The sequence below is a fragment of the Colius striatus genome, chromosome Z (genome assembly GCF_028858725.1).
Source record: "Colius striatus isolate bColStr4 chromosome Z, bColStr4.1.hap1, whole genome shotgun sequence".
In the NCBI taxonomy this organism is placed as follows: Eukaryota; Metazoa; Chordata; class Aves; order Coliiformes; family Coliidae; genus Colius; species Colius striatus.
The window spans coordinates 88,723,118-88,749,592 of record NC_084790.1 but is presented as its reverse complement, the minus strand read 5'-3'; the positions used below and the strand labels follow the sequence as shown (position 1 = coordinate 88,749,592).

At 52.8% G+C, this 26,475-nt stretch overlaps 2 protein-coding genes across 5 annotated transcripts in view; both read right to left on the bottom strand.

Annotated features, from left to right (window-relative positions):
* Positions 1-1,240: 1,240 nt before the first annotated feature.
* SEC11C (SEC11 homolog C, signal peptidase complex subunit) lies at positions 1,241-7,855 on the bottom strand. The gene is made up of 6 exons (XM_062018957.1): positions 7,670-7,855; positions 6,467-6,576; positions 4,695-4,844; positions 2,987-3,106; positions 1,853-1,910; positions 1,241-1,456 (listed from the first exon to the last, which is right to left on the bottom strand). The coding sequence occupies exons 1-6, from the start codon at positions 7,709-7,711 to the stop codon at positions 1,403-1,405; spliced, it is 534 nt and encodes a 177-aa protein (XP_061874941.1). The 5' UTR covers positions 7,712-7,855; the 3' UTR covers positions 1,241-1,402.
* A 16,254-nt stretch (positions 7,856-24,109) lies between these two features.
* Positions 24,110-26,475, bottom strand: part of ZNF532 (zinc finger protein 532) — a 48,531-nt gene continuing 46,165 nt past the window's right edge. For 3 of the 4 annotated variants that reach the window (XM_062019132.1, XM_062019130.1, XM_062019131.1), the window contains one exon: positions 24,465-26,220. In XM_062019132.1, coding sequence (XP_061875116.1) covers positions 25,726-26,220 — 495 coding nt within the window. In that variant the 3' untranslated portion in view covers positions 24,465-25,725. Of the gene's footprint in view, positions 24,425-24,464; positions 26,221-26,475 lie in introns of those variants that run through there. The other variant, XR_009820916.1, reaches the window with a different exon arrangement.

Here is a 26,475-nt window from a genome sequence, read left to right as displayed (position 1 = left end):
TGTTTACTATAAATTGTATTTCCACACGATTTGACACAAAATAAGTGATTTTGATGATGCCGTGTGCACAAAAGCTGCTTGGGAGGGCAGAGAAGAAGTAATACAACCCGGAAAAATGCAGCAGTTCTCTGCCTTTCAGCACCAGCTGTTACAACAGAGAGGTGCCATTACTGTGTATTTTTGCAGAGGTAAGGGAGTACAGAAGAAATAACAGTAAACAGCATCGTGCTGTTCCTCAGAGCCACAGAACCACAGTAAGCGAGGAAAATAAGTTCTGCTTTGCTGAAGGTAAAACACTGACACGTGAATCCAAGAAAAGTCCAGAATTTCATGCCAGTTGCCAAGTAAGATTTAAAACAAACAATAATTTTTGTTTCAGGTAGTGTAGGACAGGAGGGAGCAACATATCCTCAGAGCTGGGAGAGGAGTGGTGCCCTACCCTTACTGGCAACAGGACTTCAGTGCACTACTGTGTTCATCCAGTAATTCACAAATGTTACTAAAGCCCCACAAAACCTTTCTGTTAAGGTTTGTTTCCCAGCTAGGAACACAAAGGGAGAATGGTAAAGAGCCTGAATTCAAGAAACATACACAGTTCCTACAACTGAGCCTCTAGAAATCAGGCCATCAGGCTTTTTTGTCCCTGTGCCACAGAGGAGCAAGTTTCAAACGGGAAAAGCTCCATTTCTCAGTTCTTCCTCAGAAAGATGAATCCTTTATCACCTGTGTTACTCAGAAATACCCAGACAACTGTACTTAAGCACAAGGAAAAAACCTTTTCAGTGCTGAGGTGAGGGAGCCCTGGCCCAGGCTGCCCGGGGAGGGTGTGGAGGCTCCTTCTCAGGAGGTTTCCAAACCCACCTGGACACGTTCCTGTGTGACCTGATCTAGGTGGGAGCTGCTTTGGCAGGGGGTTGGATTGGATGATCTTTACAGGTCCCTTTCCAACCCCCCCATTCTGTGACTCTGTAATCAAGTCTGACTTGTTCCAAACCTCATATGCTGATAAAACCAGTTTGGTTGTGAAAAGAGGGAGTACCCACAGAGATTCAAAATAAGCCAATAGTTAACAGACAGGAGGGAGAAAGGACGTTCAGATGCAGTACCACTGAAGAAGAAAACAACACAGCATGTTTAGGAGTGCCATAAGCTGCTTTAGCACTGGCAGTCAGTGCTGTTCAAAGGAGCACACTGAAAGCAGCAGCTATTTAAGGCAGTAAATACACCGTTACATCACTGATCAGCAGCTTTACTCATTTTAGTTGCAGTTTATTTAGACAAGACAGAAGCTTGCACAGTTTGGTCACCGCATACATAATGAAAACGTCTGAAATATATTAGTTTCCCCCCCCCCCCATGTATTTAACTCTGTCCTTTGATCTTGGAACAGTGCCGTTTGTCTTTAGGATTCCCGTTTGAGCAGCACGTACGCCCCCATCACTGCCAGCAGAGCGTACTGAAAGACAAACACAGGATACAGCCTCATTAGAATTTGTCTGCAGAGAAGTTCTGAAATTACAGATTGTTCAAAGTGTTCTCCATCTACATCTTCCAGAGGAGTACACAATTGGAGAGCTGTGTTCCTGTGGGGCTGCAGGAATGTGACCATGTGGACCCCAAAGAGGCATCAGGCTGCACTCACTTAATGAAACTCCCACAAATTAGATGTTTCCAAATCACTCCAGGTGCTCAGTTCTACTGGATAACAATAAGCAAGAAAACACAGTGCATTTTATTCTACCTACCAAGCTACAGAAAGAAATCCACTAATCCTCATTCCTATAAGCAAACTCTGCCTTTGCTTGCTGTTGCCCAGTTTAAACTCCAGCACCCACAATGTCCGTGTACGTACCTTAAACTTCGGATAGTCGTTCATGACTATTGTTACCATCCCAACATAAGGCAAAAACCTGCAATGGACAAAACACATGAAGGTAAAATTAACCCTCCAGTACCACACAAACGTCTCAGTGTTACTCAGCCTTGAATACTCCCGTGTAGGACAATGCTTTACACCCATCACTGATGCACATCTGAATGGGAAATAGGTTTTTTCCCCTTAGATACAAAAACTTGTTATTTGAGTGCCCTCGTGGGCAAGAAGCCAATGGCAGCCTGGGGGCATCCAGCAGAGTGTGGGCAGCAGGGCCAGGGAGGTTCTGCTCCCCCTCTGCTCTGCCACATCTGCTGAGGCCTCATCTGGAGTCCTGTGTCCAGTTGTGGGCTCCCCAGCTGCAGAGGGACAGGGAACTGCTGCAGAGAGGCCAGTGCAGGGCCAGCAAGATGCTCAGGGCACTGGAGCATCTTCCTTGTGAGGAAAGGCTGCGGGACCTGGGGCTGTTCAGTCTGGAGGAGACTGAGGGGGGAGCTCAGTAATAGTTACAAATATCTCACTGGTGGGTGTCAGGAGGTTGGGGCAGCACTTTCTTTCTGTTGTATCCAGTGACAGGACAAGGGGTGATGGGATGAAGCTGGAACTCAAACAGTTCCATTTAAAGATAAGGGAAGATTGTTTGAGTGTTTCAGTGAGGGAGCCCTGGCACAGGCTGCCCAGGGAGGGTGTGGAGGCTCATTCTCAGGAGGTTTCAAACCCATCTGGACACGTTCCCGTGTGACCTGATCTAGATGGGATCTGCTTTGGCAGGGGGTTGGGCTGGATGGTCCTTTCCAGCCCCCACCATCCTGTGATTCCATGAAATAATTTCCTAGTAACTTCTAGCAGTTACAAGGGCAAGTTGTTTAATTTTGTTTGTACTGGTGAATTCTTTTTCAGTGTGACTTTTTTTCCAGGAATGGAATTTCCACTCTCCCCATCAGGGACAGCCCCACAGAAACAACCTGCCCAGGTAGTTTTTTGCAGTTACTATTTCATTGGGAGAAATTAAGCAAATACTAGACCATATCTAGTTTTTAGCACCCATGGAGCTAAGTTATGATTTTTCTTTGTATTTAATTACAAAGTACACAGACATTTTGCATTACCTACCCTCTTGCTCTTCCAACAACATCCTTCTTCTCTAACCAGTTCTGACCTTCTTTGTACAAGCCTCTATCATCAACTTCATTATTATCACCTTTAGTCAGAAATTTGATGTACCCAGTCTCTCTAGAAGGCAACAAGGTGATAAGCTAAACATGACTTAATTAAAAAAACCTCAATTAACATCTAGAAAACACAATGAAGATGAAAAGTGCTACATGATTAGATACCAATATTTACTTCCAGTCCTGCTTATTTAACAAACACCATTAAATCATCAACATTACAGACTTCACTGACAAGTCAACAGATTGTGAACAAAAAGTGTTAACATGCTCCTCAGATTGTCAATTGCTGAAAGTAACTAAATGATGGACAGGAAGGGGATATTCTCCACCCCACAGCAGGCACTAACCCCCCTCAACAAAAGCACTGTGTGCCTATCTGGGACAGAAAAAAACTGCACTTTCAACAGAACAGAAATGTCACCAAACAACACTGTAGTAAAAGGGGTTTTTTAACAAATGGTGGAATAAGACCCTTACTCTCTAGTAATCACATATTAGAGAATGAACTTAACTGAATCTCACCCACAAATCTCACACGAGGTGGACCCTAAAAACACTCTGTCAGGATGGACAGTGGTAGAGTAATAGAAAGCTTTAGGCAATTTTCTTCTAAGTTCTGTACACTTTAACTCTCACTAACTACAGCTCTGCCAAAACACAGCTTTGCTCTTCTTTTGATGGAAATAAACAACAAAAGCCTTCGAAAGCAGCTGCAGATTCACATCAAGTTCAGTATTTTGTCACTAATACTGCAACAGTCTCAGGTCACTCTCTCACTGTCAAACAAGAGGGTGAGTTCCAGGCAAAACCTCGCTATAGTTTGGTATTAGTTCATGTGGCAAATTAAAAAACCCACAGAAGTAATGGCTCAGAAAACCTGCCCCATTTCACTACCAGGCAGGTGATGCCTGCAGGGCTGGGCTCTCACACTCCTGTTTAAATACAGTGAAGTTCAGTCATATTGTGCTCCAGAAGCTGCTAATTGCAAGTAACAATATTAAGAAACAGAGCGTTACAAAGACAGCACTTCCTGAGGAGCAAATACGCTGGCCACCTCCAGGTCAGCCTCTGGCTGCACACAGAACCAGAACTGCATCTCTGGTTTAAGGGGGAACTGTTTATCACACCAGGTCTATGCAAGGAAGGTAAAAATAAGCATCTACCAGGTGCTTTTCAGCATGAGCTGCTGTTGGCATTGTGACTCGTGGACACACACAGAACCTTTTCTGTTATTCCCACTCAAATCTGCTTTCTGAAGAACTTCACTTAGCAAAGACCACTCACTTGTCAGACTTTATCTACAGGTCCGACCTTGAGACAAGAGCTCTTAGAGATTGGCTTTTAGAAGCAGCTCTCTCTATAACCAAAATCACAGTCAGCACAGAAGCGGACTCTGCTCACACAGACGTTGCTGCTGGCTAAAGGAGCCTGCACATCTCGTGTTCCTGGACTCGTCTATGGCACAGTCACATGCCTGGAACCTGCACAGCTCTGCTGAGGGAGGGGAGTCAGGGCCTCCAAGCAGACCACACTCTACAGCATATATTCACTTGCCCTTTTTGTCAAACACTATCAAACTAAAGTGCAATTGAGAGTCGGGGAAGGGCATGTTATTCAGAAAGAAGGAAAATGTCAAGCTGCATTACTTTGCATGCACTTTGATTACTCTGTGAACTATTGGAATGTCTCTGCCTTCGACTTTGAAAACAACTATTTCACCAGCTTTGATTGGGTCATTGTGGAAATTGGTTAAGAACAACAGGTCTCCTCTGTGAAAAGCCGGTTCCATGCTGCCACTGCAAACAAAAAGAGAGTTTATTGGCACGATGGTAAATGAAGGAAGCATCATAAGACCCCAGGACAGTTAAATCTTACAGATAAACTCAGAATTTAACGTGAAATATCTACACAGATCTTTAACACAATCCAAACCTCAGTAAGTCACCCAGCTGAGCCTGCAGAAGCCTGACAGACAGAAGCTGTGTAGGAAAGTAACAGTATTGTGGCTATGATGAAGGAAAAAACAAGCCACTCTGGTTAAGAAAACCAATCCATTAGTGAAAAGCCAAAAGAAGAACGTTTCCCAGTACAACAGGAGGTAGTTCTGTACACAAAAAGAGTTTGCCAGGAGCAAGGGTTACGCTGACATCAGTGACTACTGTTAATGGTCAGATCAAGGCCCAGCTGCAGTATGGCTTGTAACAAGCTTTAAAGTAGCATTCCAGACCCCTTAACTAACAGCACCAACAGGCAACTCTCACTGAAACACTGTTATTCACTACATGCATTCCTTGCTGACACACATTCAGTTTCTGAAAGGCTGAATCTTCCATGAACATGTTTAATGTCATACATTTGACCAGCACTCACAGGCCTGCACCACTGGCTCTTTATGTCCCTGCAGTGAGGTACCACTGAGAGAGAAGCAACATGTAAGTACAATTTACTCATCAAAGGAGTTTCACTGTAATACAACGTAAAAACAAACAAACATACGAGTAAAAAAACAGCCCCAACAAACAAAAACCCAACGAATCGATGGGAAAGTGTTCAGTGGCTTCAGGACGTGTCACACTTCTTGTTTTCTTCAGAGCATTACGTGGATTTATGTTAAAGTAGAGTTAATGTTTTTGAATGCTAACTCCTATCCAGGGACTGCTGTCCCTGAGCAGCGATGCACACACTAAGTCATCTCGAGTACTGCATCTATTAATTGAGTGAAGAAAACTAATTTCTCAACGTTTTTGACATTTTTAGAAGCAGCAGATGTGCAGTGAACATCAGACTGCAATTACAAGAGCAATCTTTGCTGAGGGTTAGAAGAAGATACACTGAAATGCTGGAGAGGATCCAGAGGTGGCTACCAAGCTAGGAAAGGATTTGGCACACATCTCCTGTGAGGAAGGGCACTGGGAAGATCTGGGGCTGTTGAGCCTGGAGAAAAGAGGCTCAGGGGAGAGCTTCTCACTCCCTACAACTACCTGACAGGAAGCTGTAGCCAGGTGGGGTCAGTCTGTTCTCCCTGGTAACAAGCAACAGAACAAGGGGAAACGGCCTCAAGTGTCACCAGGGGAGGTTCGGGCTGGATGTGAGCAGGAATTTCTTTGGTGCCAGGGCTGTCAGGCATTGACAGGGGCTGCCCAGGGAGCTGCTGGAGTCACCATCCCTGGAGGGGTTTCAGAGCCGGGTGGGTGTTGCACTGAGGGCAATGGGCTGGTGGGTGATGGGCTGGGACAGAGGCTGCACTCCATGAGCTTTTCTGCCAGCTGAAGCCATTCTGTGATTCTAAGATCCATGTCTGAGTGCTTCTTTAAGCAGGTGAAATTTCCAACTCCAAATCTATCCAAGGGGGACAGGGAGGAGAAAAAGGACAAAGAAACATTTGGACTTCAACGAAAGAGCCGTTGCAGTGACTTACCTGAGCACCACAACGATCGGGCTCTCGCTCCCCGTCACCACAATCAGCCCCTTCCAGATCATCAGGGCGGAAGACACTATCATAGCAAAATTTAAGACTTGGTAATACAGCTATATGAAACGAGAAAATTGGGTTCAGAAGTTACTGTGTGGTATTTAGAAGCACAACGCAGCATTTCAACCCCTGCACAGCCCCGAGCCCCAGCCCAGGCACACCGCATGCTGAAGTCATGCTCCAGCAGAAGGCGTGTGGGCACACACACCACACTGCAGCACGGAGTCAATCCTCCCCTCTGCCTCTGCCACGCTCCCATTCGCTGCTGCCAGAAGCCGTGGAACCCACTGGCAGGCTCCTCGAGTATCAGAAGCTATACAGGACGTGATTAGACCTATTTTGATGACGTGTCCCTGACTTCCACCTGAGCTCATAAGCATTCAGCACACACGCAGAGGAAATGCTGCAGCCCAGCAGCAGCAGACTCGGAGCAGTTGGTTTTGTTTTACAAGAGGAGGTGGGGGAGCTAAGAGAGACGATAAAAAGACGGTTTCCTCGTATTGTCAGGCAGAAATTTCTGACGTGGGAGATATTTTATTGATCGTACTCGCTGTGCCGAAGCCTGCTGCCTCGGCAGCCGCTGCAGCAGTGCAGACACCTCACACTACGCCCTTTCTGGTCTTTCTCCTTCTTGGCCATGTAAAAAGATACCCTGGTGGGAAACGATTGTGCCAGTGTCTGGGCAAGGTACGGAGCCAGAAATTCCCAGACTCCAGCTGAAAGACACAGGTCCTGGGACGGGCAGGGCTCAGCACTGGTCAGACTTCAAAAGCCGCTCTGAAGCTTTGGCGTTAAGCGACTGACACTACAAAAGCGCAAACCAGGGCCCTGTCACGGCATCACCAGGTCTGTCACCAGTCTCACAGCCTCCCTTCCAGATACTCGCACGACCACAGCACAACAGAACGCAAAGCCGCCCGCTCTGAAGGGCCCAGAACGCGCCCTCGCCCCAGACGCCGCGGCTGCCCAGCGGAGCGGTCCCGTGCGCGGCGCAGCAACGCGGCCGCTCAGCTTCAACGCGGCCCCGCCGCCTCCACCGGCTCCCGGGCAAGGACCGGGCGAGGCCGCGGCCGTGCGCAGGCGTCCCGAGGGGCCCCGGCGCGGCCCAGCGCAGCTCTCTGCGCCGCGACGCTGGCTCCCGGCCGCTACCTGCCGCTTGTTCATGCGCCGCAGGTCCCCGAAGAGATCCATGGCGGGGCCGCCGCTCAGCGCCGCGCCCGACCGGCGGCGGGAAGCTGCCCGCGGCCTCCCGAGCGGCTCCTCGGAACACGCGCAGCGCGGGGCCCAGCGCGAACCCCCGCCCGCAGCCGGCGCCGGTTAACGGGGGCGCGGCGGCAGCGCTGCTCCCCGGGAGTTGTAGTCTCCTTCCGCCACCCCCGCCCCGCTCGCGGAGGCGGGCTCGGCGGCCACCTGAACTACAGTTCCCAGCATGCACCGCGGCAAAGGGGCCTGCCCGCGAGGGCCCTCGCCTCCTGGCCCTGCAGCCGCCCGACCGTTTTGCTTGCGCGAAGGCGCTCCCCGTGGCAGCGGACACCCCGCGGCACGGCACAGTGAGACGGACGCGGCTGCGGAGCGACACAGCGGCGACACAGCGGCGGCGGCGGCCCCGGCCCGCGGGTCAGGCGGCTGCCCGGCACCTCGCGCCGGGGCCGGCGCGGCGTGGCCGCCCCTCATTGGCCGCAGCGGAGCGGGCGGGACGCGCCGGGAAAGGCCCCGCGGGGCGGGGAAAGGCCGGGCCGGGGGCGGCTGGGCGGGGGAAGGTGCTGGGGGAGGGAAGGTGCTGGGGGAGGGAGCGGGCCCGGGGCTGGGGCTGAGGGAACGGGAATGGGGCGGCTGGGCGGGGGAAGGTGCTGGGGGAGGGAACGGGCCCGGGGCTGAGGGAACGGGAATGCCGGCGTGAGGGAACCTGCCTGGGGCTGAGGGAAGGGGCCTGGGGCGAGGGAGCGGCCCCAGGGGGTGAAGGAACGGGCATGGAGGGTGAGGGATCGGCCCCGGGCGGTGGGAGATTGACCTTGGGCGGTGTGAGCGATCGGGAATGGGGATGGCTCGGGGAGTCTGGCACACTGGCTGCAGGAGGGATCGAGGGCATCTCGTCCCGGCGCGTCACTCACCTGCCTCAGCGTTCGGAGGCTGCTACACGGTGTTGGAAACAGAACCACAGAGCCTTAGGAAATCTGCGCTTCGTGTCCTTCCCACAGGCCTGGCTACCGCAGGGCTGGGCTTGTGCCCTACAGAAGGTTGCCAGCAGCAGCTCATGTCCTCCCAGGCAGGACAGGGTGAGTTTGTACACGCAGCTGTAGCAATCACAGTCTTCCCTCTGTCCTGAGCTCGTTTATTAAAAAAGATGACCAACTAGAAAGTGCTGAGGGAGCTGGATTTGGTGTGGGGACGGTTTCATGAGCATTTCTGTCAGTAGGAATGCCAGGTGTAGCTCTGCCCTGCTGTGTGTGTGACTCATGCAGTGAACTGGGTTTTCAGCTGATCCGTGTGAAAATACTTCCAGGTATAAAAAAGATGAGGATTGTGAAGAGGGGAGTATTTTTAAACTGCAGTTTCTCCCAGGTTCAGTTAATTGCCACAAGCAGACCAACATCTGTTGGAAGTTAACGTCTGTGTGCAGGAGGGATGACCAGAGGATATCTGGAAGCCTCTTCCCTTTCTGCATTCGAGTGATTGCATAAGTCTGAAGCAGCTACCAGACAAACAGGCACAGGGCCTTGCCCAGAGCTTGTTGGCTTCCTGGGAATTAAATGAGTGAGATTTTTACCTTGTTTTAGCTTCTGAAGACTGGGAATGACAGTGGGGGAACAAAGGACACAGGGAAATGCTACTGAGATAAATGGAAGCAAATTGTGTGAAGGAGCATCAGAAAGGTTTGTCCACAGTTTGCCAGAAGTTGTTCAAGACTTCCTGTCAGCAAACAGTTGGAAAACTGTAACCATGCCCCCTAGGGCCTGCATTAAGGATTGTGTGAGGAATCACACACTTTACTGTGAGGGTGGTCAAGCCCTGGAACGTGGTGCTTAGTCTCTGGAGGACAACTGTCTTACCAGGAACCCCAGCAGCAGCACTGGAACGAGCACGTCAGAGCAGCTGCACCTTGCCCTCGTATGTCCAAAGACCTGGGTGTCCAGTTGTGGGCTCCCCAGCTGCAGAGGGACAGGGAACTGCTGCAGAGAGGCCAGTGCAGGGCCAGCAAGATGCTCAGGGCACTGGAGCATCTTCCTTGTGAGGAAAGGCTGCGGGACCTGGGGCTGTTCAGTCTGGAGGAGACTGAGGGGGGAACTCATTAATAGTTACAAATATCTCACTGGTGGGTGTCAGGAGGTTGGGGCAGCACTTTTTTTCTGTTGTATGTAGCAACAGGACAAGGGGTGATGGGATGAAGCTGGAACACAAACAGTTCCATTGAAACATCAGGACAAACTGTGTCAGTGTTTGAGTGAGGGAGCCCTGGCCCAGGCTGCCCAGGGAGGGTGTGGAGGCTCCTTCTCAGGAGGTTTCCAAACCCACCTGGACATGTTCCTGTGTGATCTGATCTAGGTGGGACCTCCTCTGGCAGGGGGTTGGACTGGATGATCTCTAAAGGTGCCTTCCAAGCCCCACCATTCTGTGATTCTATGGTCCCTCCAAGCTTTGTCAGTGCACTGCAGCCAGGGCACAGTTGATGGTTCTGTAGCCAGCGTCACACCTGGCTGCCCTGGCTGCTCAGCCTGAGTCACACAGATGTCCTTCACCACAGAACAGGGCTGAGACAGGCCTCTTGAGCCACTACAGATTGCAGGACACAGTTTGTCATTATCCCTCGTGGGGCAGATGCAACACTCAGAGGTCATGACCAACTAGGGCACAGAGAAGAAAAATGCACAAGAGCAACCTCAAAGGGGTCTGGGAGACTTCTGAATCTTCTTTGTGTCATTAAGATTTTAATTAAAAAGATGTGGAAGGAAGGCATGATTGAGAGTGTGGTCTGGCCTCTGAAAGGTGTGATTGATGGAGCCTTGTCCAGCAGAAGGTCCTCCACAGCTCCCCTGGGGCTGGCATCTTGCTGAACCTACGAGGCTTTCCCCGTTGTGTGCAAATCTGCTTGCCAGTTGTTTGGGATTGTTTTTTAACTGACAAGATGAGAAATGGTGACTTGAACACAGTGACCTAACAGTAGAATCAGTATAAGGGAGAGTAACAAATGTCAGTCTCTCTTGGGTGCCTGCTGCGTGTTGCTTTTCGTGGCTCTGGTATGAGGTGGCAGTGCTGGGTTCCTGGTTGGACTCTTCAAGGTGTTTTGCAGCCTCAACACGTGCATTGAGTCCTTTTGCAGCGTTTACAGAGGTGTGCACCTGTGATACAGAAAAGGAGCAACAAACATAACAGTTCAGTGACAGGAACAATCCAAATGCCTGCTGGTTACCTTCTGCCCATGACACAAACATGGGAGCTGCTGTTGCAAGGAGGTGGCCATTCAGGTCTGTGGGTTTTCATTTCCTCCTCTAAGAGAAGCTAATTGCTGCTTCTCTTGAAGGAACTCAGAGTGTTTCACCGTGTTCTCGTGTTTCAAATGAGCCTCTTCATGATGAATAAACCCTGGATTGCTTCTGAATTGTGCTGTGGTGATTTAGCACCTTTTCAGTGCTAGCTAAATCCTGCTTTTCAAGGGCTGACTGCTCCCAGAAATGCTTTTTTCAGTCTTGTATTGATACAACTGGGAAATCATGATCACAAAACGGCTAATTACAATATGTAACACATCAGATGCCCTCTGTCTAATTACATTCCTCTCCCAGGAAATTGTGCCTGCTCACCAGAAATAATTGTGCTTGGTGTAAATCTTAAAAGCCTCACTGCCTCTGTTATAGAAGGTATAAAAGTTCAAGTGGTCTTACTGAATAGTCACTTTTTCAGTAAAACTCATAAAAAGTCAGCACAAATAAGCAAAACCAGGCCTGCTTGGTGAAGCTGCTCCCAAGGAGAGGAACACGCGTGAGAAATCAGGCACAGTGACTGTAAGAGTGGTAGCGAGGGGGATTGTTTAGATCCATGCACCTGCAAGCCATGAAACACCCCAAAACAACGTTGGGAGTGATTGCTTCAGAGGAAGAAAAGAGTTTGTTGTATTAGCCATTAGGCTGTTTGCTGTCCTGAACCCCTGTAGCTTTCTGGTGCTGAGCACCAGGTAACATTCTGGTTCTGAGCACCAGATAATTAGTACCATTCTGGTTCAGAGCACCAGATAATCTACAGCTGAAATCAGTCAACTGGCCAAGTGATTGTGAAATATATATGAATATGTATAACCTGTGTAATAAGGGACCAGTTGATTAGAGTGATGTAACGTGTGAAAGTAACAAATGATCAATCCAGGTAAAGGGTAAATTTAATGAACAATTCCAAGTGGGCTTTTATGCAGAGTAATGAAGAACAAAAGAATGTTGGGGATAAATATCTGTTAATTTTAGTGCTTGGTTGGACATTCTTTGGGAATGATCCTGTGTTCCCAGTACATTGTCCATAAAGGACATCTCTGCTTATCTAAGCTGCTGTAGGTAAGTTTTTCTTCCCAGCAGATTTGCGACAACTACACCATTCATGTACATCAGGGGAGCAGAGCTGAGTTACATCAGTGCGTCATAGGCACTTACAAACAATCTGACAATTAAATCTTTGTGGAATTAACTCTTCCATGCAGTGACATCTTTGTGTTATCTCTGATGGCTGCAGATGCACCTCTCACCTTATCTGTTAAAATAATGAATTGTCTCAATCCAGAGTGTCATCTTTGCCTTAGTATACAAAAACCCACGAAACAAACCAGGTTTTGTTCCAAAGTACCACATGCCTCTCAAATTCCTACTAAAGCAGAGTAGGTTTCAGCCTTTGCATTTCACTGTGTGTTTACAGGAGGAAACAGCCTCAAGTGTCACCAGGGGAGGTTCAGGCTGGATGTGAGCAGGAATTTCTTTGCTGCCAGGGCTGTCAGGCATTGGCAGGGGCTGCCCAGGGAGCTGCTGGAGTCACCGTCCCTGGAGGGGTGTCAGAGCTGGGTGGGTGTTGCCCTGAGGGCAATGGGCTGGTGGGTGATGGGGCTGGGACAGAGGCTGCACTCCATGGGCTGAAAGGTCTCTGCCAGCTGAAACCTTTCTGTGATTCTATGATTTAATGGCAAATATTTGTCAGATTTCCATCATCCAGTTCCTCTCAGCATCTGTCTAACCGTGTTTGCCAGGTTATTTTACACTGGTTGTGACGTTCAAAGCAGTTTGGGTTGGTTAAGAAGGCTCCAGTAAACTCTTTCAGACTGTTTCTCCTGGTGCAGCAACTGAGCAGCATGGCATTGTGCTGCGTGGTTGTGACCTCATGCTGCAGCCAGACTTAGGTAAGCAGAGACATCCTTTGTTTGACGATGCACTGGGGACAAGGGATCCTTCCCAAACAATGTCCAACCAGGCATCAAAATGAACAGAGATTTATACCCAGCCTTCTTGTGTTCTTTTTCACTCTGCATATAAAGCCCATTTATAACTTCGTGGTGCCTCTTGTGAAGTAGGAATATGTTAATGCTGGGGCTGGAGGAGACGCCATTCAGCAGGGAAATGAGGGCATCAGAGGGCATGTACGTGACAAAGACTGGGCAGTGTTAGAGCAATTCCGTGCAGCCATTGCTGACGGACGGGATTACAAGTGGAAGTTCAGGTGATCACATCCAGTTTTGTAACAAGTAGAGGAAGAAAGCAGAGCTGGGGCATGGAGGGTTTAGGAAAGCAAAGAGGTGACTCTGTGTTGGGCCTTGGTCGGGTTGAAGCTGCCCAGTTTTGTGCTCACAGAGACGCTACATTGTTTGGTCCAAGGCACAAACCCACGCTTCATGCTGAGACAGCAGCATCTTTGCTAGCATCTTGGCCTGTCCATTTGCTATTGATTAGAGTTCCAAAGCTCAGAAAACACTTTTACTCACCCATTGCTCATGATTGGTCATGGGAAACATATCGGGGATGTGCTTTTCTTCCTTTTCCACAGGTGCTGGGGATCAGCCACACTTCTGTTGGTGGCTTTGTTATTTTGCCATCTGGATGATTTAGATTATTAAAGGTTACATGTATTTTGAAACCTTCCCATACTCTGCATGTTTGACTTCAATATTTATACAGTAGATCTTCTGGAGCTCTGCAACTAGGAAGTTATGCTAATTTTTTAGTACACAGAACAATGTAGCTCGTGACATTCTGACTGGTTTGCCAGGCCCTTTCAAACATCCAGGTCTTGGTGCTGTCAGCATATATAATATTTGAGTTACATCTCCTTGTTTTCAGAGAGAGATTGGTCATGGGCAAATAACCAGCACCTTGCACCCGAGCTGGAAAATGTGGGTTAAGAGGGAAAGCCACAGAAGTCCATCTGCAGCCACTCAAACCACAGAAGAAATGCAGTAATGTATTTCCCAGTGAGCACTCTTTCCAAATGCCTTTGAGCCTCTCCTGCTTCTCTGTTGCTCAGCAGGTTGTTCAGGCAGCCACTAAAGCACACCACGCTGTCCACAAGCAACAGGGTGCCACTCACACCATACCACACTCTCTTGTGGATCCTCCTAACACAGAGCACTCAGCTGCCCGCGTGAGTAGTTGCATCTGAGTGCAAGTGGAAAGCAGCCTCCTCTGCTCTGAAAGAAGCTTCTGCCCTGTCTGCCAAGCAGTAGCATTGACAGGGAAAGGATGTGTCAGGGAGGGGTGTATTTCAGAGGAAAGGGAACAATGTGTGCATGTCAATAGGCAACTTGAGTATCCCCTAAACACATCTCCTCTGACCCATTTTTGGAGTTAAAGGTCCTCTCTCAACCCAAGCAACACTCTCATCCTGCTCTGTTTGTTGCTTTGGAAGCAGCACTGTCCCATGTTCACACAGTGGACAATACTCTCCACCTTCTTGGCCAGCCCCAGTTTGATTTTCTGGTACCATGTCCATGAGCAGGGCCACCATCCCAATACTTCCCGTTACCTTTAGGTTGTGGCCAGAGGAACTCTGCAGGACCAAGTGTCTCAGCCTTCAGATCTTGCCACACCACATTTTCACCCAACATTAAACACCTGAGCAAAGCTGCAGGTGACTCCACACTAGACCCAGGCTCTACTTCTCTTCATTCTACTCCTCTTCATTTTGTCAGAAGAATCAGTCCCTGAGCCCCAGGGCTGATCTGACAGTATGGGCTGGGACAGCAGGTTACTGGGAACACAGCCCTGACTCTTGCCTTCTTCTGCACGCAATCTCGATTCTGACAGAGACAGGGATGCCAGCAGCTGTCCTGTAGCAGCTGGCAGGGAGCCTTGGGTACCTCTTTTTCCTCCACTTTGTGTGTTTTACACCTGGCTTCGTTATCTTCAGCCGTTCAGTCCTGCTCATTTCCACATGCCCGGTATGCACTGCTGTGCTTCTGTGTGAGGACAGCACACAGAGGAGCAGGACCTTGGGACCACACCTTTGCTCTTCTGAAGTCCTTTCAGCTGCTTAAGCCACACTCCAGGAGTTAAGCCACACTCCAGGCAGTCTCAAGCGATTTTGCGTGCCTTGCCTCTGAAATCCCGTCACGGGTTAACCCTTAAACTTGAGCAGCCAGCAGGCAAGACTCAGATGGGCTGTCACCGTGGAGGTGGAGACCTCCGCTTCTGGGGTTGTTTATGGGCCTTCCTGGCCTGAGTCTGAGTCTTCTGAGAGCCTTTCCACACTCTCCCCCACCCCCTGAGCCAGTGACAGCCCACTGAAATTCCCTGGGGCTTGGTGAGGGCTCAGGTTTACCTGCTGTTTGCTGAGCAGGGCTCCAAGGGCCATTTTATCTTGCTAGCCTCTTATTTTGGTTTTTTGTGGCTTTCCAATCTGTCTGCCCTTCATCCCCAGAAACATTCTCTCCTTGCTTCAAGGGTATTAGCTGGTCAGCAAGAGTTTTATGGTTTCAAACATCTCAGTAAGGGTTCCTTGGCAAGTTGCCTTTGAGAGCTCGTCTCCCCTCCGTGTTGGGGCAGGTTAAGGCAGGCAGCAGCTTCCGCTGAGCAGTGTCTGAGGAAGGGGCTGCCTGCCTGTGCCCTGCCTGCAGCTGAGGAAGGGGCTCTGTGTCCTCTGAGCAGCCTCCACGGGGTCGTTACCTAACCCAGAGAGTGCTGGAGGTGGTGCGAAGCTCTAATGCTTTCTGGTGGTCCTTCCCACCTGGGGGTTGCCCTGGAAGCGTGGCGGGCTCTGCCCTTGCACAGTCCCTGCCTTGCTCCCGGGGCTGCTGGCACAGCCTGGTGCCTCTGCTGCCAGCAGCCCCTGACCTAGAAGGACTTCTGCAAAACCATGCCTGCCATTGTCCGTGGCAAACGGCTTTTATCTCACGCTGCTCGAGAGCAGTGGCTTGCAGACGTTGCTGATCACACACTCCCACCAGCAGCACGCGTGGGAAGGGTTAACCCAGACACCCACAGCGCCCCCGCGTTTGTTAGTGCTGTGGTAATGTGTTATGTACCTTACAAAACACACCCCGAAGTGGAAGGAGGTGGCACAAAGCTGAAACAGGTTTTCGTTTTGAAAACATGTTGTATTTTGATGTTTTATTTCGTTCTATTTCATCCTGGTCTTCAGTGGTACCAACAAATGGCTCCTTCCTGCAGCCCAGTGGGCGCTGGCCCCGCTTCGCAGAGCTGCCGTAGAGCACACGTGGCTTTGGTCTTGTGTGACTTCCCTCGGGGATCAGCTTCTCCCTGGGGAGCTGGCAAGGGTCTGTCCAGGGGCAGAGTGCTCAGGCAGAATGTCTCGGGCTGCGTCTCCAAATGGGTGAGTCAACGTTTGAGCCTGCTCTGCAGCCCCGTGTGCAGAGCTAATCCGATTGCAGCCCAGCAGATTGTTTCAGGGAATGGGCTATTTGTGAAAGTAATTTCTTTTTCTGGGGGAAAGGGGAAGGAGAGGGAGGGACAAAACTATCTGAGCACTCAATTGGATTTAGAAAATGATGTTCCCTTCTCCTTCCCCTGAGGGCCAAGAGAAGAAAATCAGAAACAACTTGACAAAATGTTCAGGCTTTTCCAAGCAGAGGGGAAGTTTGGTTCTCAAAGTTGCCCAAGAGCGAGGGGAAGGTTAAAAAAGCGTTTGAAAGAACTGTAACAAAAGGAAATATTTAAACATTACTCAGGAACAATCTCCTGGTGAACTGGAAATGCCGCAGTGCTCAGGCTTTGCTTCTTGCTGGGGGAGGGGAAAGCACCCAGAAGGCTGATGGGTTGGTTTCTTTTTCCTTTGAGAACTGCTGCAGCTTCTGCACACAACCAGCGTAGCCTGGATGGGAAATGAGCTGAAATGCTCTCTGTGCTCCTCCAGAGCGGACAGTGTGCATGAAGTTCACCAGCCTCAGAAGGGTTTCACCTGCCTCCTTGCCAAAGGCTCTCAGTTCTGGTGAGAGAACTAAACTGGCACTTCTTTGGAAGCTCTGTGCCCACGTCGTGCCCTGCAGCAGCCCACAGGCACATCAGACTCTGAAGGCTGTGCTGCATCAGGACACGAGGCAGAGGCGAGGCCCCAGCAGCAATACTGCACTGGGCAGCTTCCTGCAGAGCACCTCAGTCCCTTCAGCTGTCCTGCAGCACGGCCCCACTGCCCCCTGCGCCAGCCTCAGTGTCCAGAGCCCCTGGGAAGCCAGGGCCTTGCAGCAGGCACAGCACCTGAGCTGTGGCTGAATGCCCAGCCCCGCTCTCCTGTCCCCTCCTGCTGAGCTGGCACAGGGTGACATTCACAGCAGGCCTGAGGCAAAGTCCAGAGCAGGTCTTTCATCAGCCTGGGGGCTCCTGTGTTGCAGGGGTCTCTTTAGGGTGGAAGGTAAGTTCTGTGAGGCTGTATGCCTGTCCTTGCACCTCCTGTGTGTCATGGTGCTGTGTCGTGGTGCTGTGTCATGGTGCTGTGTCATGCCTGGGGGCTCATGGTCACAGCGAGACAGGACGCTCTTGCAGGTGCCTGACACAGCTTGCCCGAGGCTGCCTCATCTGTATCTGTCAAGGCTGTGATCTGCCATCTTCCTCTGGACCTGCTCTCCCCGCTAGGTGGGAAGCAGCCCACTTGATCTCCTCAAGCTGTGAGAGCAGCACCCCAGCACGTGGGGCCAGCACAGCCACACGCTGCAGGAAGCCATCGCTGCCACCTTCTGCTTCTTTGCGTCCTGCCGCTGAGTTGGTGTTACCCCACGGCTCTGCTGCTGGCAACGTTTGGGGTTTGGACTCCTCTCCTGCTTTGTCTTTCCCTGCAGGGGGCTGATGTCCTCCCAGCAGCACTGGCTTGGGGAGGGCTGAGGGTGGGAGGCTGCTCTGCTCAGCCTGGCTCGCAGTGCGCCCGGGCTGGTGCCGGGCAGCAGCAGGGCTGGAGGGGGTGAGCGCAGGTATTCTGGGGACAGCAGCAGTTTCCAGCAGTACCCTGTGCTCCTGCCTGCCAGCATCAGTGGCTGGGGTGCCAGTGCTCCTGCCCCTGGGGCATGAGGGGCTCTGCAGAGCAGCACTGCGTGGAAACACCAGTGGCTGCTTCGAGCCCAGGCTCAGATTAACACTCGCCATAGAAATACTGATACCTGACGAATCTCCTGTGGAGCAGGAAGGTAGATTGTCCAGGGGGTCTGTAGCAAGCATTTCTAAACAGGTTAATGCTTCTTAGGTGCTTTTAGCATGTGCACAGAGGCCTTGAGGTGCCGATGTTGTCTCTGACAGGGACTGGGGTCTGCCATCAGCTGTGTGCTGTCACCTCTGCCAGGATCCTGGGGGCGACTGCACAGGGACAGCCTCCATCTCTGGTTACATCAGGAGCTCTGCTGCTGCTAAGTGAAACTGCCTCTGGGAGGGTCTGTGAGTTCTCACAGAGCCATCTCCCACAGCCCTAACTCAGGGCCCGCAGGGGTGGAGGTGAGGGAGAGCAGGAACACCTCACAGCCTCCTGTCTGCTTCCAGGCTGAGGGCATGGCTGTGCCGAGAGCCACAGCTGCAAAGTGCTGGAAGGCCCAGGCTGCTGGTAATTCTTCTGCAGAGGTAATTCTTCCTGTTGCTTCTGTGCCTTCCCAGTGCATTTTCATCCCTAATCAGTTCTGGTTCCCTCCCGCACACCTCACCCCAGCTTGTCTGCAGCTCTCTCCTGAGGTGTTTTGTCACCTCAGAGTCTTGAACTGTTTATGACTCTTCCATGATCTCTAATGGTGTTGCCTGGGAAGGTCAGCAGCGTTGCACTAGCACCAGTACTGGTGTATGTCAGCTGTTTGGTTCACCTACACCAAAGAACTGAGGCTAAAACACTGCCCAGGAAAGCAAAACAGAAATCATAGGTGTGATGGCAGTAGAAGGTGTCAAATCACAGCACCATGTAAGATGATCTGGCCCCTGGTCACCAGCATCAGTGGAGACGAGTCTGGCCTCTGGCTGTAGAGTTTGCTCTTTGCTGCATCTGCCTTGGCTTTCGTGGGCATCTGACACGATGAGAGGAGCACGTCCCGTGTGGCACACGTGTCTGTGAGGTGCACTGTGTGCAGCAAGGCAGGAGCTGCTGGTGCAGAGATGGAGCTCTGCTCGCGTGCCTTACAGCCACAGCATGGAGACGTGACGGCCCAGTGGCGTCCTGAGGTGGTAGCTCCCCCAGCTACAGCCTGATTGCATTCATCAGGGGCTGCTCTGCATCCTGACTGAGAAAGCCACAGTCACTTCAGACTGGGGGATGTTGCCCTCGGGCATTCATCCTGCACTCAGGCATTCATCCTGCACGTGGAGCCGTGGCAGCCAGGGCAGGCTGGGCTCAGGGTGCTGGCAGCCACTGCACCCAGCCCCAGCACCACAGTGGCATCACTGAGTACACAGCAGCACAGCCACAGAGTGGGGAATAAAAGAGCTGCACAAAGGCACAGTTAGGGGACGTGTCTGTGAGGGACACACTGCTCAGATGGTCCTGCCTAGAGTCACATCACTGCTCCAAATACATTTTCCCCTTCCACCTAGAAGCCTGGGGGTCAGAGAAGAAAACTGTGGTGCCTCCAGTTCATTCTCCAGGGGAACTGGGTCGTTTCCAACAGCTTACTCCTGCTTTCACACTCCTGCACCTACCACTGGCGACAGGACCCAGTTTGCAGGCGCAGCCCAGGGATGTAGGTCAGGTCTGCTTGTGCCTTCTGTGTTTGTTCTGTGCTTATTTCTCTCTTCAGCCCATTACCCTCGCCTCGTCCTCCCTGAGCCTAGACAGATAACCTTTTAGTCATAATCTGAAATTCAAATACAAAGAGCTGAACTGCCCTAATATTTGAGGAAGGTTTTAGAATAAAGTAGGTTTTGCTGTGCCCTGTTATTGTCCTGGCAGCTGCACGTGTGTGGCTGCTGCTCCCAGAGGCAATATTCACTGGCTGGAAAGGTCAGGGTTATATAAAAAGCCTTTTAAAGCTAAACAGGCTTGCTGTGCTGAATTCCCCACAGACACACGCAGGTTAAGAACTGAGAACATTTGGGCCCTTGGCAGGCCAAGTTGTACGTCTGTAAATGCCCCCCAGAAATAAAACGCCCCCAGACACGTCTGGAAGTGGGGTGGTTGTGGTCAGCCAGAGCCAGCCGCTGCTGTCCCTGCTCTGCAGGGAGGCTGGCTGCCCAGACAAGGCTTCACACCTCTCTGGGCAAGGCGGGAGCAGCTCTGCGAGCACAGGGGATGCCCAGGGGCAGCACGCAGGGATGGGCAGTGGAGATGTGCGTCCTGCCTCACCACCCCATGAAGAAAGGACACAGATGGACATGCAGTCATGAAAGAGGCCGAGCGCTGGGCAGTGCAGGTGTGTCTCCTGGCTGAGGTCAGAGGCACAGCGAGGTGCACAGCCTCTACTGGGGACTGTTACCTGGGGAGCCCACCCCCACAGAGCCGCCTCCCCAGAGCCCGCCGGGGCTTCTCTCTGTGCCGGTGTTGGGACGGCTGCTGCGGTTCAGGCTGCCTGGCAGCACACCAGCAGCACACCCTGCCCTCCACCCACACACAGCCTCACACAGCGCACACTGTTACCTCTGCCTGCCAACACGTGCCATGGTGTGAGCGCCCAGGCGCTGCCCATCGCTCTCTGCCCCCTGAGCAGAAGATCTGTCATTGTATCAGCACATCCTTTATGATGTGTGTCCCTGTGCTTATTTTGATCGGTGCCACACTCACGTTAGCTGTAACTGCAAAGCCCCTCTGCACCTGGGCTCAGAGCGTGTCCCTGCCTCCTGCCACCTCCTCTCTGTGCCAGGGCTGGTGCTCACCTGCTGTCCCAGAGCACAGCGTTTCCCTCCTGTGGGGCTGATTGCACAGGCACAGACGGCTCTGCCTGACCTGGTGTCCCACTTCTGATGCTCATTGTCCCTCCCAGTTGTGTTTTGCAACATTCCCAAGGGCATTTCTATTGCTGGCACAGGGAAGTGCTGGGAGGCGTCTCAGCCCAGCCCCACACACGGTGTGAAGTGAAGGGCCGGCCCCACACAGCCCAGGCTGCTGCCACCCCGTGCTGTCGTCTGCCACAGCTTTCCCCTGTGAGTGCCTGTCCCCACGACGGTGCATTCAGAGCCTGCACAGGGGTTTTGCTTTTGCACACACGCCACAGTCTCACTGACGTGCTGAGCTGTGTCAAAGGCCCCATGTGCACAGCCCTGAGCCTGGGGGCCAAGCACTGCCCCTGCCCCAGCCCCTGCCCCTGCCCCAGCCCCTGCCCCAGCTCCTGTCCCTGCCCCTGCCCCAGCCCCTGTCCCTGCCCCAGCCCCTGTCCCTGCCCCTGTCCCTGCCCCTGCCCCTGTCCCTGCCCCAGCCCCTGCCCCAGCCCCTGCCCCTGCCCCAGCCCCTGCCCCTGCCCCTGTCCCTGCCCCAGCCCCTGTCCCTGCCCCTGTCCCTGCCCCTGCCCCTGTCCCTGCCCCTGCCCCTGCCCCTGCCCCTGCCCCAGCCCCTGTCCCTGCCCCAGCCCCTGCCCCTGCCCCTGCCCCAGCCCCTGCCCCAGCCCTAGCCCCTGTCCCTGCCCCTGCCCCAGCCTCTGCCCCTGTCCCTGCCCCTGCCCCAGCCCCTGCCCCTTCCCCAGCCCCAGCCCCTGCCCCTGCCCCTGTGAGTGCAGGGCTGTGCTGTCACTGCCCATAGCCCAGTGCAGGGCTGGAGGGATCCCAAAGCCGTGGGGCTGAGGTCTGAGGGCTGAGTGCTGAGGGCTGTGGGTTAGTGGTGGGCTGGGCAGGTGAGGGCAGGGCTGGGACTGCGGCAGCTCCTTTCCAGCTGCAGTGATTCTGTGAATCAGTGATGAAGTATCTCTGTGTTCAACCAAAAGAGTGGCTGTAAAACAGTGGAGGCCAAAATGATTCCTGTTCTACCTCAGAGAAGTTTTATGAGGTCTAATCCATCACCGTTAAATCCTCAGAGGAAAGAAGGTGTAGGAGAGAGGTGTATTAATGCCATTGCAATCGACTGTTGGTGTCGCAGCATTAGATAAAAGCAAACTATTCCAATGCCAAATCTCAGGTACAAATTCATTTGCAGGAGAAATTCATCCCCTGAGGCAGACACCTCACCTCGAGGAGCTGCTGGGCAGAGCTGCAGCTCCACACAGGCAGCACAGACCTGGGGGTGGGGGTCTGCAGTGGCAAAGGGGGCTTTGAGCAGAGACAGGGAGTGGAGCGGCTGCCAGCAGCGGGTGGCCACTGGCTGCTGCCTCCCCTGGCCCCCAGCGCTGGCTGCTGCCTCCCCAGGCCTCTGCTGTGCCAGGGCCTGGCTGCTGCTGGGGCTGGTGGTTTGGGTTTGCCTGTCACAGAGTGCTGTGCAGTGAGCCGCCCTGGATGGGATCCTGCTGCAGAGATGTGCACTCCCACCCCCTTACCCACCCCCACCTCTCTGCTCTCCTCCCCGCAGCTCTCCAGCAGCTCTCCTCAGGTGCCCGTGTGCTGTGGCTGCACCCAGCTGCTTGTGGCTGCCCCTTGGGAATGCAAATGCACAGACACCTCTCTTACATCGTCCCTTCTCCGTGTGACCCTCACTGGCTGTCGCCCTGTGAAATCGCTCTGCACGGGCCACAGGCCTCAGCCCATGGCGGGTGGCATCTCCTCACCCAGCAGTGGGGCTGGGCTCAGCCTCTCCTGCAGCAGGGAATCACAAAGGTTTCAGCTGGCAGCGTCCCATGGAGTGCAGCCTCTGTCCCAGCCCTATCACCCACCAGCCCATTGCCCTCAGTGCAACACCCACCCAGCTCTGAAACCCCTCCAGGGACGGTGACTCCAGCAGCTCCGTGGGCAGCCCCTTCCAATGCCTGACAGCCCTGGCACCAAAGAAATTCCTGCTCACATCCAGCCTGAACCTCCCCTGGTGACACTTGAGGCCATTTCCCCTTGTTCTGTTGCTTGTTCCTGGGGGGAACAGACAGACCCCACCTGGCTACAGGTTCCTGTCAGGTAAATGTAGAGAGTGAGAAGGTCTCCCCTGAGCCTCTTTTCTCCAGGCTCAACAGCCCCAGACCCCTCAGCCCTTCCTCATGTGAGACATGCTCCAAATCCTTTCCTGGCTTGGCAGCAGCCTCTGGATCCTCTCCAGCACCTCAGTGTCCAGAAGGAAACCCGCAAGGAACCAGCTGCTGGATCAGAGGGTGGGTGACTGGCTGCCCTCCAGCTCAGTAAAAAACTAGTTCCTTACAAGGCCCTGCACTTCCAACATGGCCAGGGTGATCTGGGGACACTACTTACCTTTGCTTTGCTGCCTGATACGCACGTGTGCCCACCCTGCAAGACCATCACTCCTTGCAGCAGGACAGACCCACACTGAGCAGCAAAGGAAGGAGACTCGACTTCTGCCAGGGCCAGCCAAAGAAAGTGTGACGCTTCCTTGGGCCAAGACTGAACAAAACAGCAACAAACAAACAGGTTGGTTGTTACCAGGAAACCTCTGTCTGCACAAGATCAACTTTCCAGCAGAGGAATCTCAACAGGGAGGTGGCAGCGGCGTCACTCCTGGGGTAACCTTTGATGGTGGAGACCTGCCCTGGGGAAAAGGTGCCCAAAAGGCCTCTTTTATTACCAATATTTAGGAACCTTGGGTTACTCAGAAGACACAGAAGGAAAATCCTTTTGGCAAGAAATACCAGGTGAGAAACATCACTTTCCCCCATTTCTCCCCAGGCCTGTGTCTGGAGGAGCCCGTGTTCCTGAGCAGGGCTCCGCACCCCGCACCCAGTCAGTGCTCCCACACGGCCTGGAGGACACGGTGCACCTTCCTACCGTGCTCAGGCTGTGCAAGCTCCCACAGAGACGTGGATCTAGAGATCATGGAGCTGCTCAACACCCACTGCCCTTTAAACCTTTCAAGAGATTAGTGGCAGGAGAGTCAAATCCACGTCCCAGTCCCCACCGAGCGGAGCCGGGCTCCGTCCGGGGCTGTGCAGCCACCGGGGCTGAGGCTGAGCGGAGCTGCTGCCGCACAGCCCAGACCTGGGCCGTGGCTGTGACCCGCGGAGCTGGTTCCCCTCGTGCCCAGCAGCTCCCAGGCGACTGGTGAGGAAGTGGCGGTGCTCCGGCTGGGCAGCGCCGGCAGCGCACGAAGCAGACACAGGCATCCGCAGTGGCTGTGAAAACTTTATTGTCTGTTCACTGTGTACAAAACACCATTCTGCATAGTGAAAACTCATTTGTTGTACAGTTGACAGTGCACATCAACAAACAAGTGTTCAAGAGGTAAACACGGAACGGGGGCAGCGGCCCCGGCCCCGGGTCTCGGGGGGAGAAGCACCTCAGGACCACTCAGTCACACCAACGGGGCAACAAGCACGTACTAACCAGCCAGAGCAAGAATGAGGATGAGGGGAGAAGGCAGAACCTGTGTCTCCACACTCAGCTTCCAGGGTGATGAAGCCAGACGGGGGGCTGGGAAGGATCCATATTTGTTCAAACACTTCCATTCTTACACCTGTTAAAATTTAATGATAAATAACAGAATCTCACAGGTCTTTAGGGGCAAAATGCTCCACATTTATTTACATATGAAATGTGTTTAATACAGCTGTGATGGACATCGTGTATAGCAACATCTGACAGCAGCGAGACTCCGAAGGAACCGAACAGCTACGACTGTATCTCATGCAGCTACTTATGTACACGCCCTTGGGCCTTAAAAAACGTACAAAATCTCTGTGGAGGGATACATACAAGGTATAAAATGCAACAAAAAACCCCAAACCAAAACCAGAACCCCCAGAGAACCGCGGTCAGGGGAGAGAGCGTGGCCTGGCTGCGCTCTGTGAGAGCATCTGAACCGGCCCCGGAGCCTGAGCTGAGGCTGAGCGGCCCCAGGACTGCCCTGGGCTGCTGGGTGAGAGCCAGTGGAACACAGCACCAGGATGTTTGGCAGGAGCACGTGGAGCTGGGTGGCACCAGCCCTGGAGCAGGGGTTACCCACCAGGAACGAAGGGGACTCGCCTCTACAGAGCATTCAATAAGCTACGTGGCCAAGAACATCAGCAGTACAAACCTGCTCCTCTCACTACCTCTCATGTGTGACATCCAGCCCAGCCCTTCTGTAATGACCTGAGCTTTGACCACAAGCACCCCCTGGCCCACAGAAAGATCCCCTCGGGATGCAGAGCTGTGCAACTGCCTGGGCGTCCCAGGGGGCTGCACCGTGCTGCTGGTGCCCCCTGAAGCCGGCCCACGTGCAAGGCCAGTGCTGCACTTCACCTCTGCAGTTGTGTTTTATAGTGTGGTTTTCTTTTTAAATACAGACTTTTTAAGAGAAAGCTTACAAGCTGCATCAGACACCCACCAGCACAAGTTCTCAGAGCCTGTCCTGGCCTGCTCCCCTCCCAGCTCTGCCCTCTGATGTGCTTCCTCGCCGAGCTCCCCCTCGGGAGCGTTCCAGGCTCGGCAGGACCCGAGGAGCTGCCCCAGCAACCAGAGCCCTGTGTTAAACTCACTAGAAAAAAGCCAACCCAACCCAGACAGAACAGGAAACCCCCAAGTTCTCCACTAGATACCGATACAAACACATAACAAAGAGTATAAAAGGTACTAGTTTAAATATATACAAACTCTCTTCAATGCAGACACTGCTGGGACGGAGGGGAGGGCGCGACGGCGGCGGGGACGGCGGCGCAGAACCCACTGCAGCAGCCTCAGCAGCGCCGGGAACACCGCAACGCTGCAACTCTCCGGAGCAAAAGCGTCCTTCGAGTCCCAGCCAGCAGAGAGATTCCTGCCTCCTGGACACTCTGGTCACTTCTCAGCCGAGCTCATGCGTTTGGACTTGATGAAGGCCATGCCGTGTGTTCTCATGTGAGTGTTTAAGGCCGCTTCAGTTTCAAAGGTCTTTGCACACACTTTGCACTTCCTGTCTGACGCCGCGCTGTCTGACGACTCCTCCTCGTGGCTGGGTTTGTTCTCTTGCTGGTTATCCTCCCCAGACCCATTCTGCTTCGACACTGGCTGAGGCTCCTTCAGCTTGTGCACGATGAAGAGGTGTCTGGAGAGGGAGACGTGGGACGTGTAGCAGAGTCCACACTCCCTGCACTGGTAGGAAGAGCCGTCGGATTTGTGCTGAGGGATGTGTTCATGGAACTGCAGAAGGTTTTCTGTGGTAAAGCCACAAACAGCACACTTGTGAACTTTGAAAACATTTATCTTTAGCTTCTTCAGCGGCTGAGTGATTGCACCTCGTGGAGGCCTGAATTCCAACACAGGTTCTTCCAACTTACGCTTGGGACTGGGAACCTACAAAGAGCCAAAGGTAGGTGTCAAGTACCAGCAATGCACCCTTCTTCTCACAACCATCTGTGACTTGCACAGCTCAAAAACCTCCCCTCGGTAGATTCCAGTGTCCCCTCAGCAAGTTCCCTGCTGGCACCAAACTGGGAGCACTGGCTGATGCACCAGAGGCTGTGCTGCCATTCAGTGAGAGCTGGGCAGCCTGAGAGTTGGGCACAGAGGAACCTGCTGAGGTTCAACAAGGGCAAGGGCAGAGTCCTG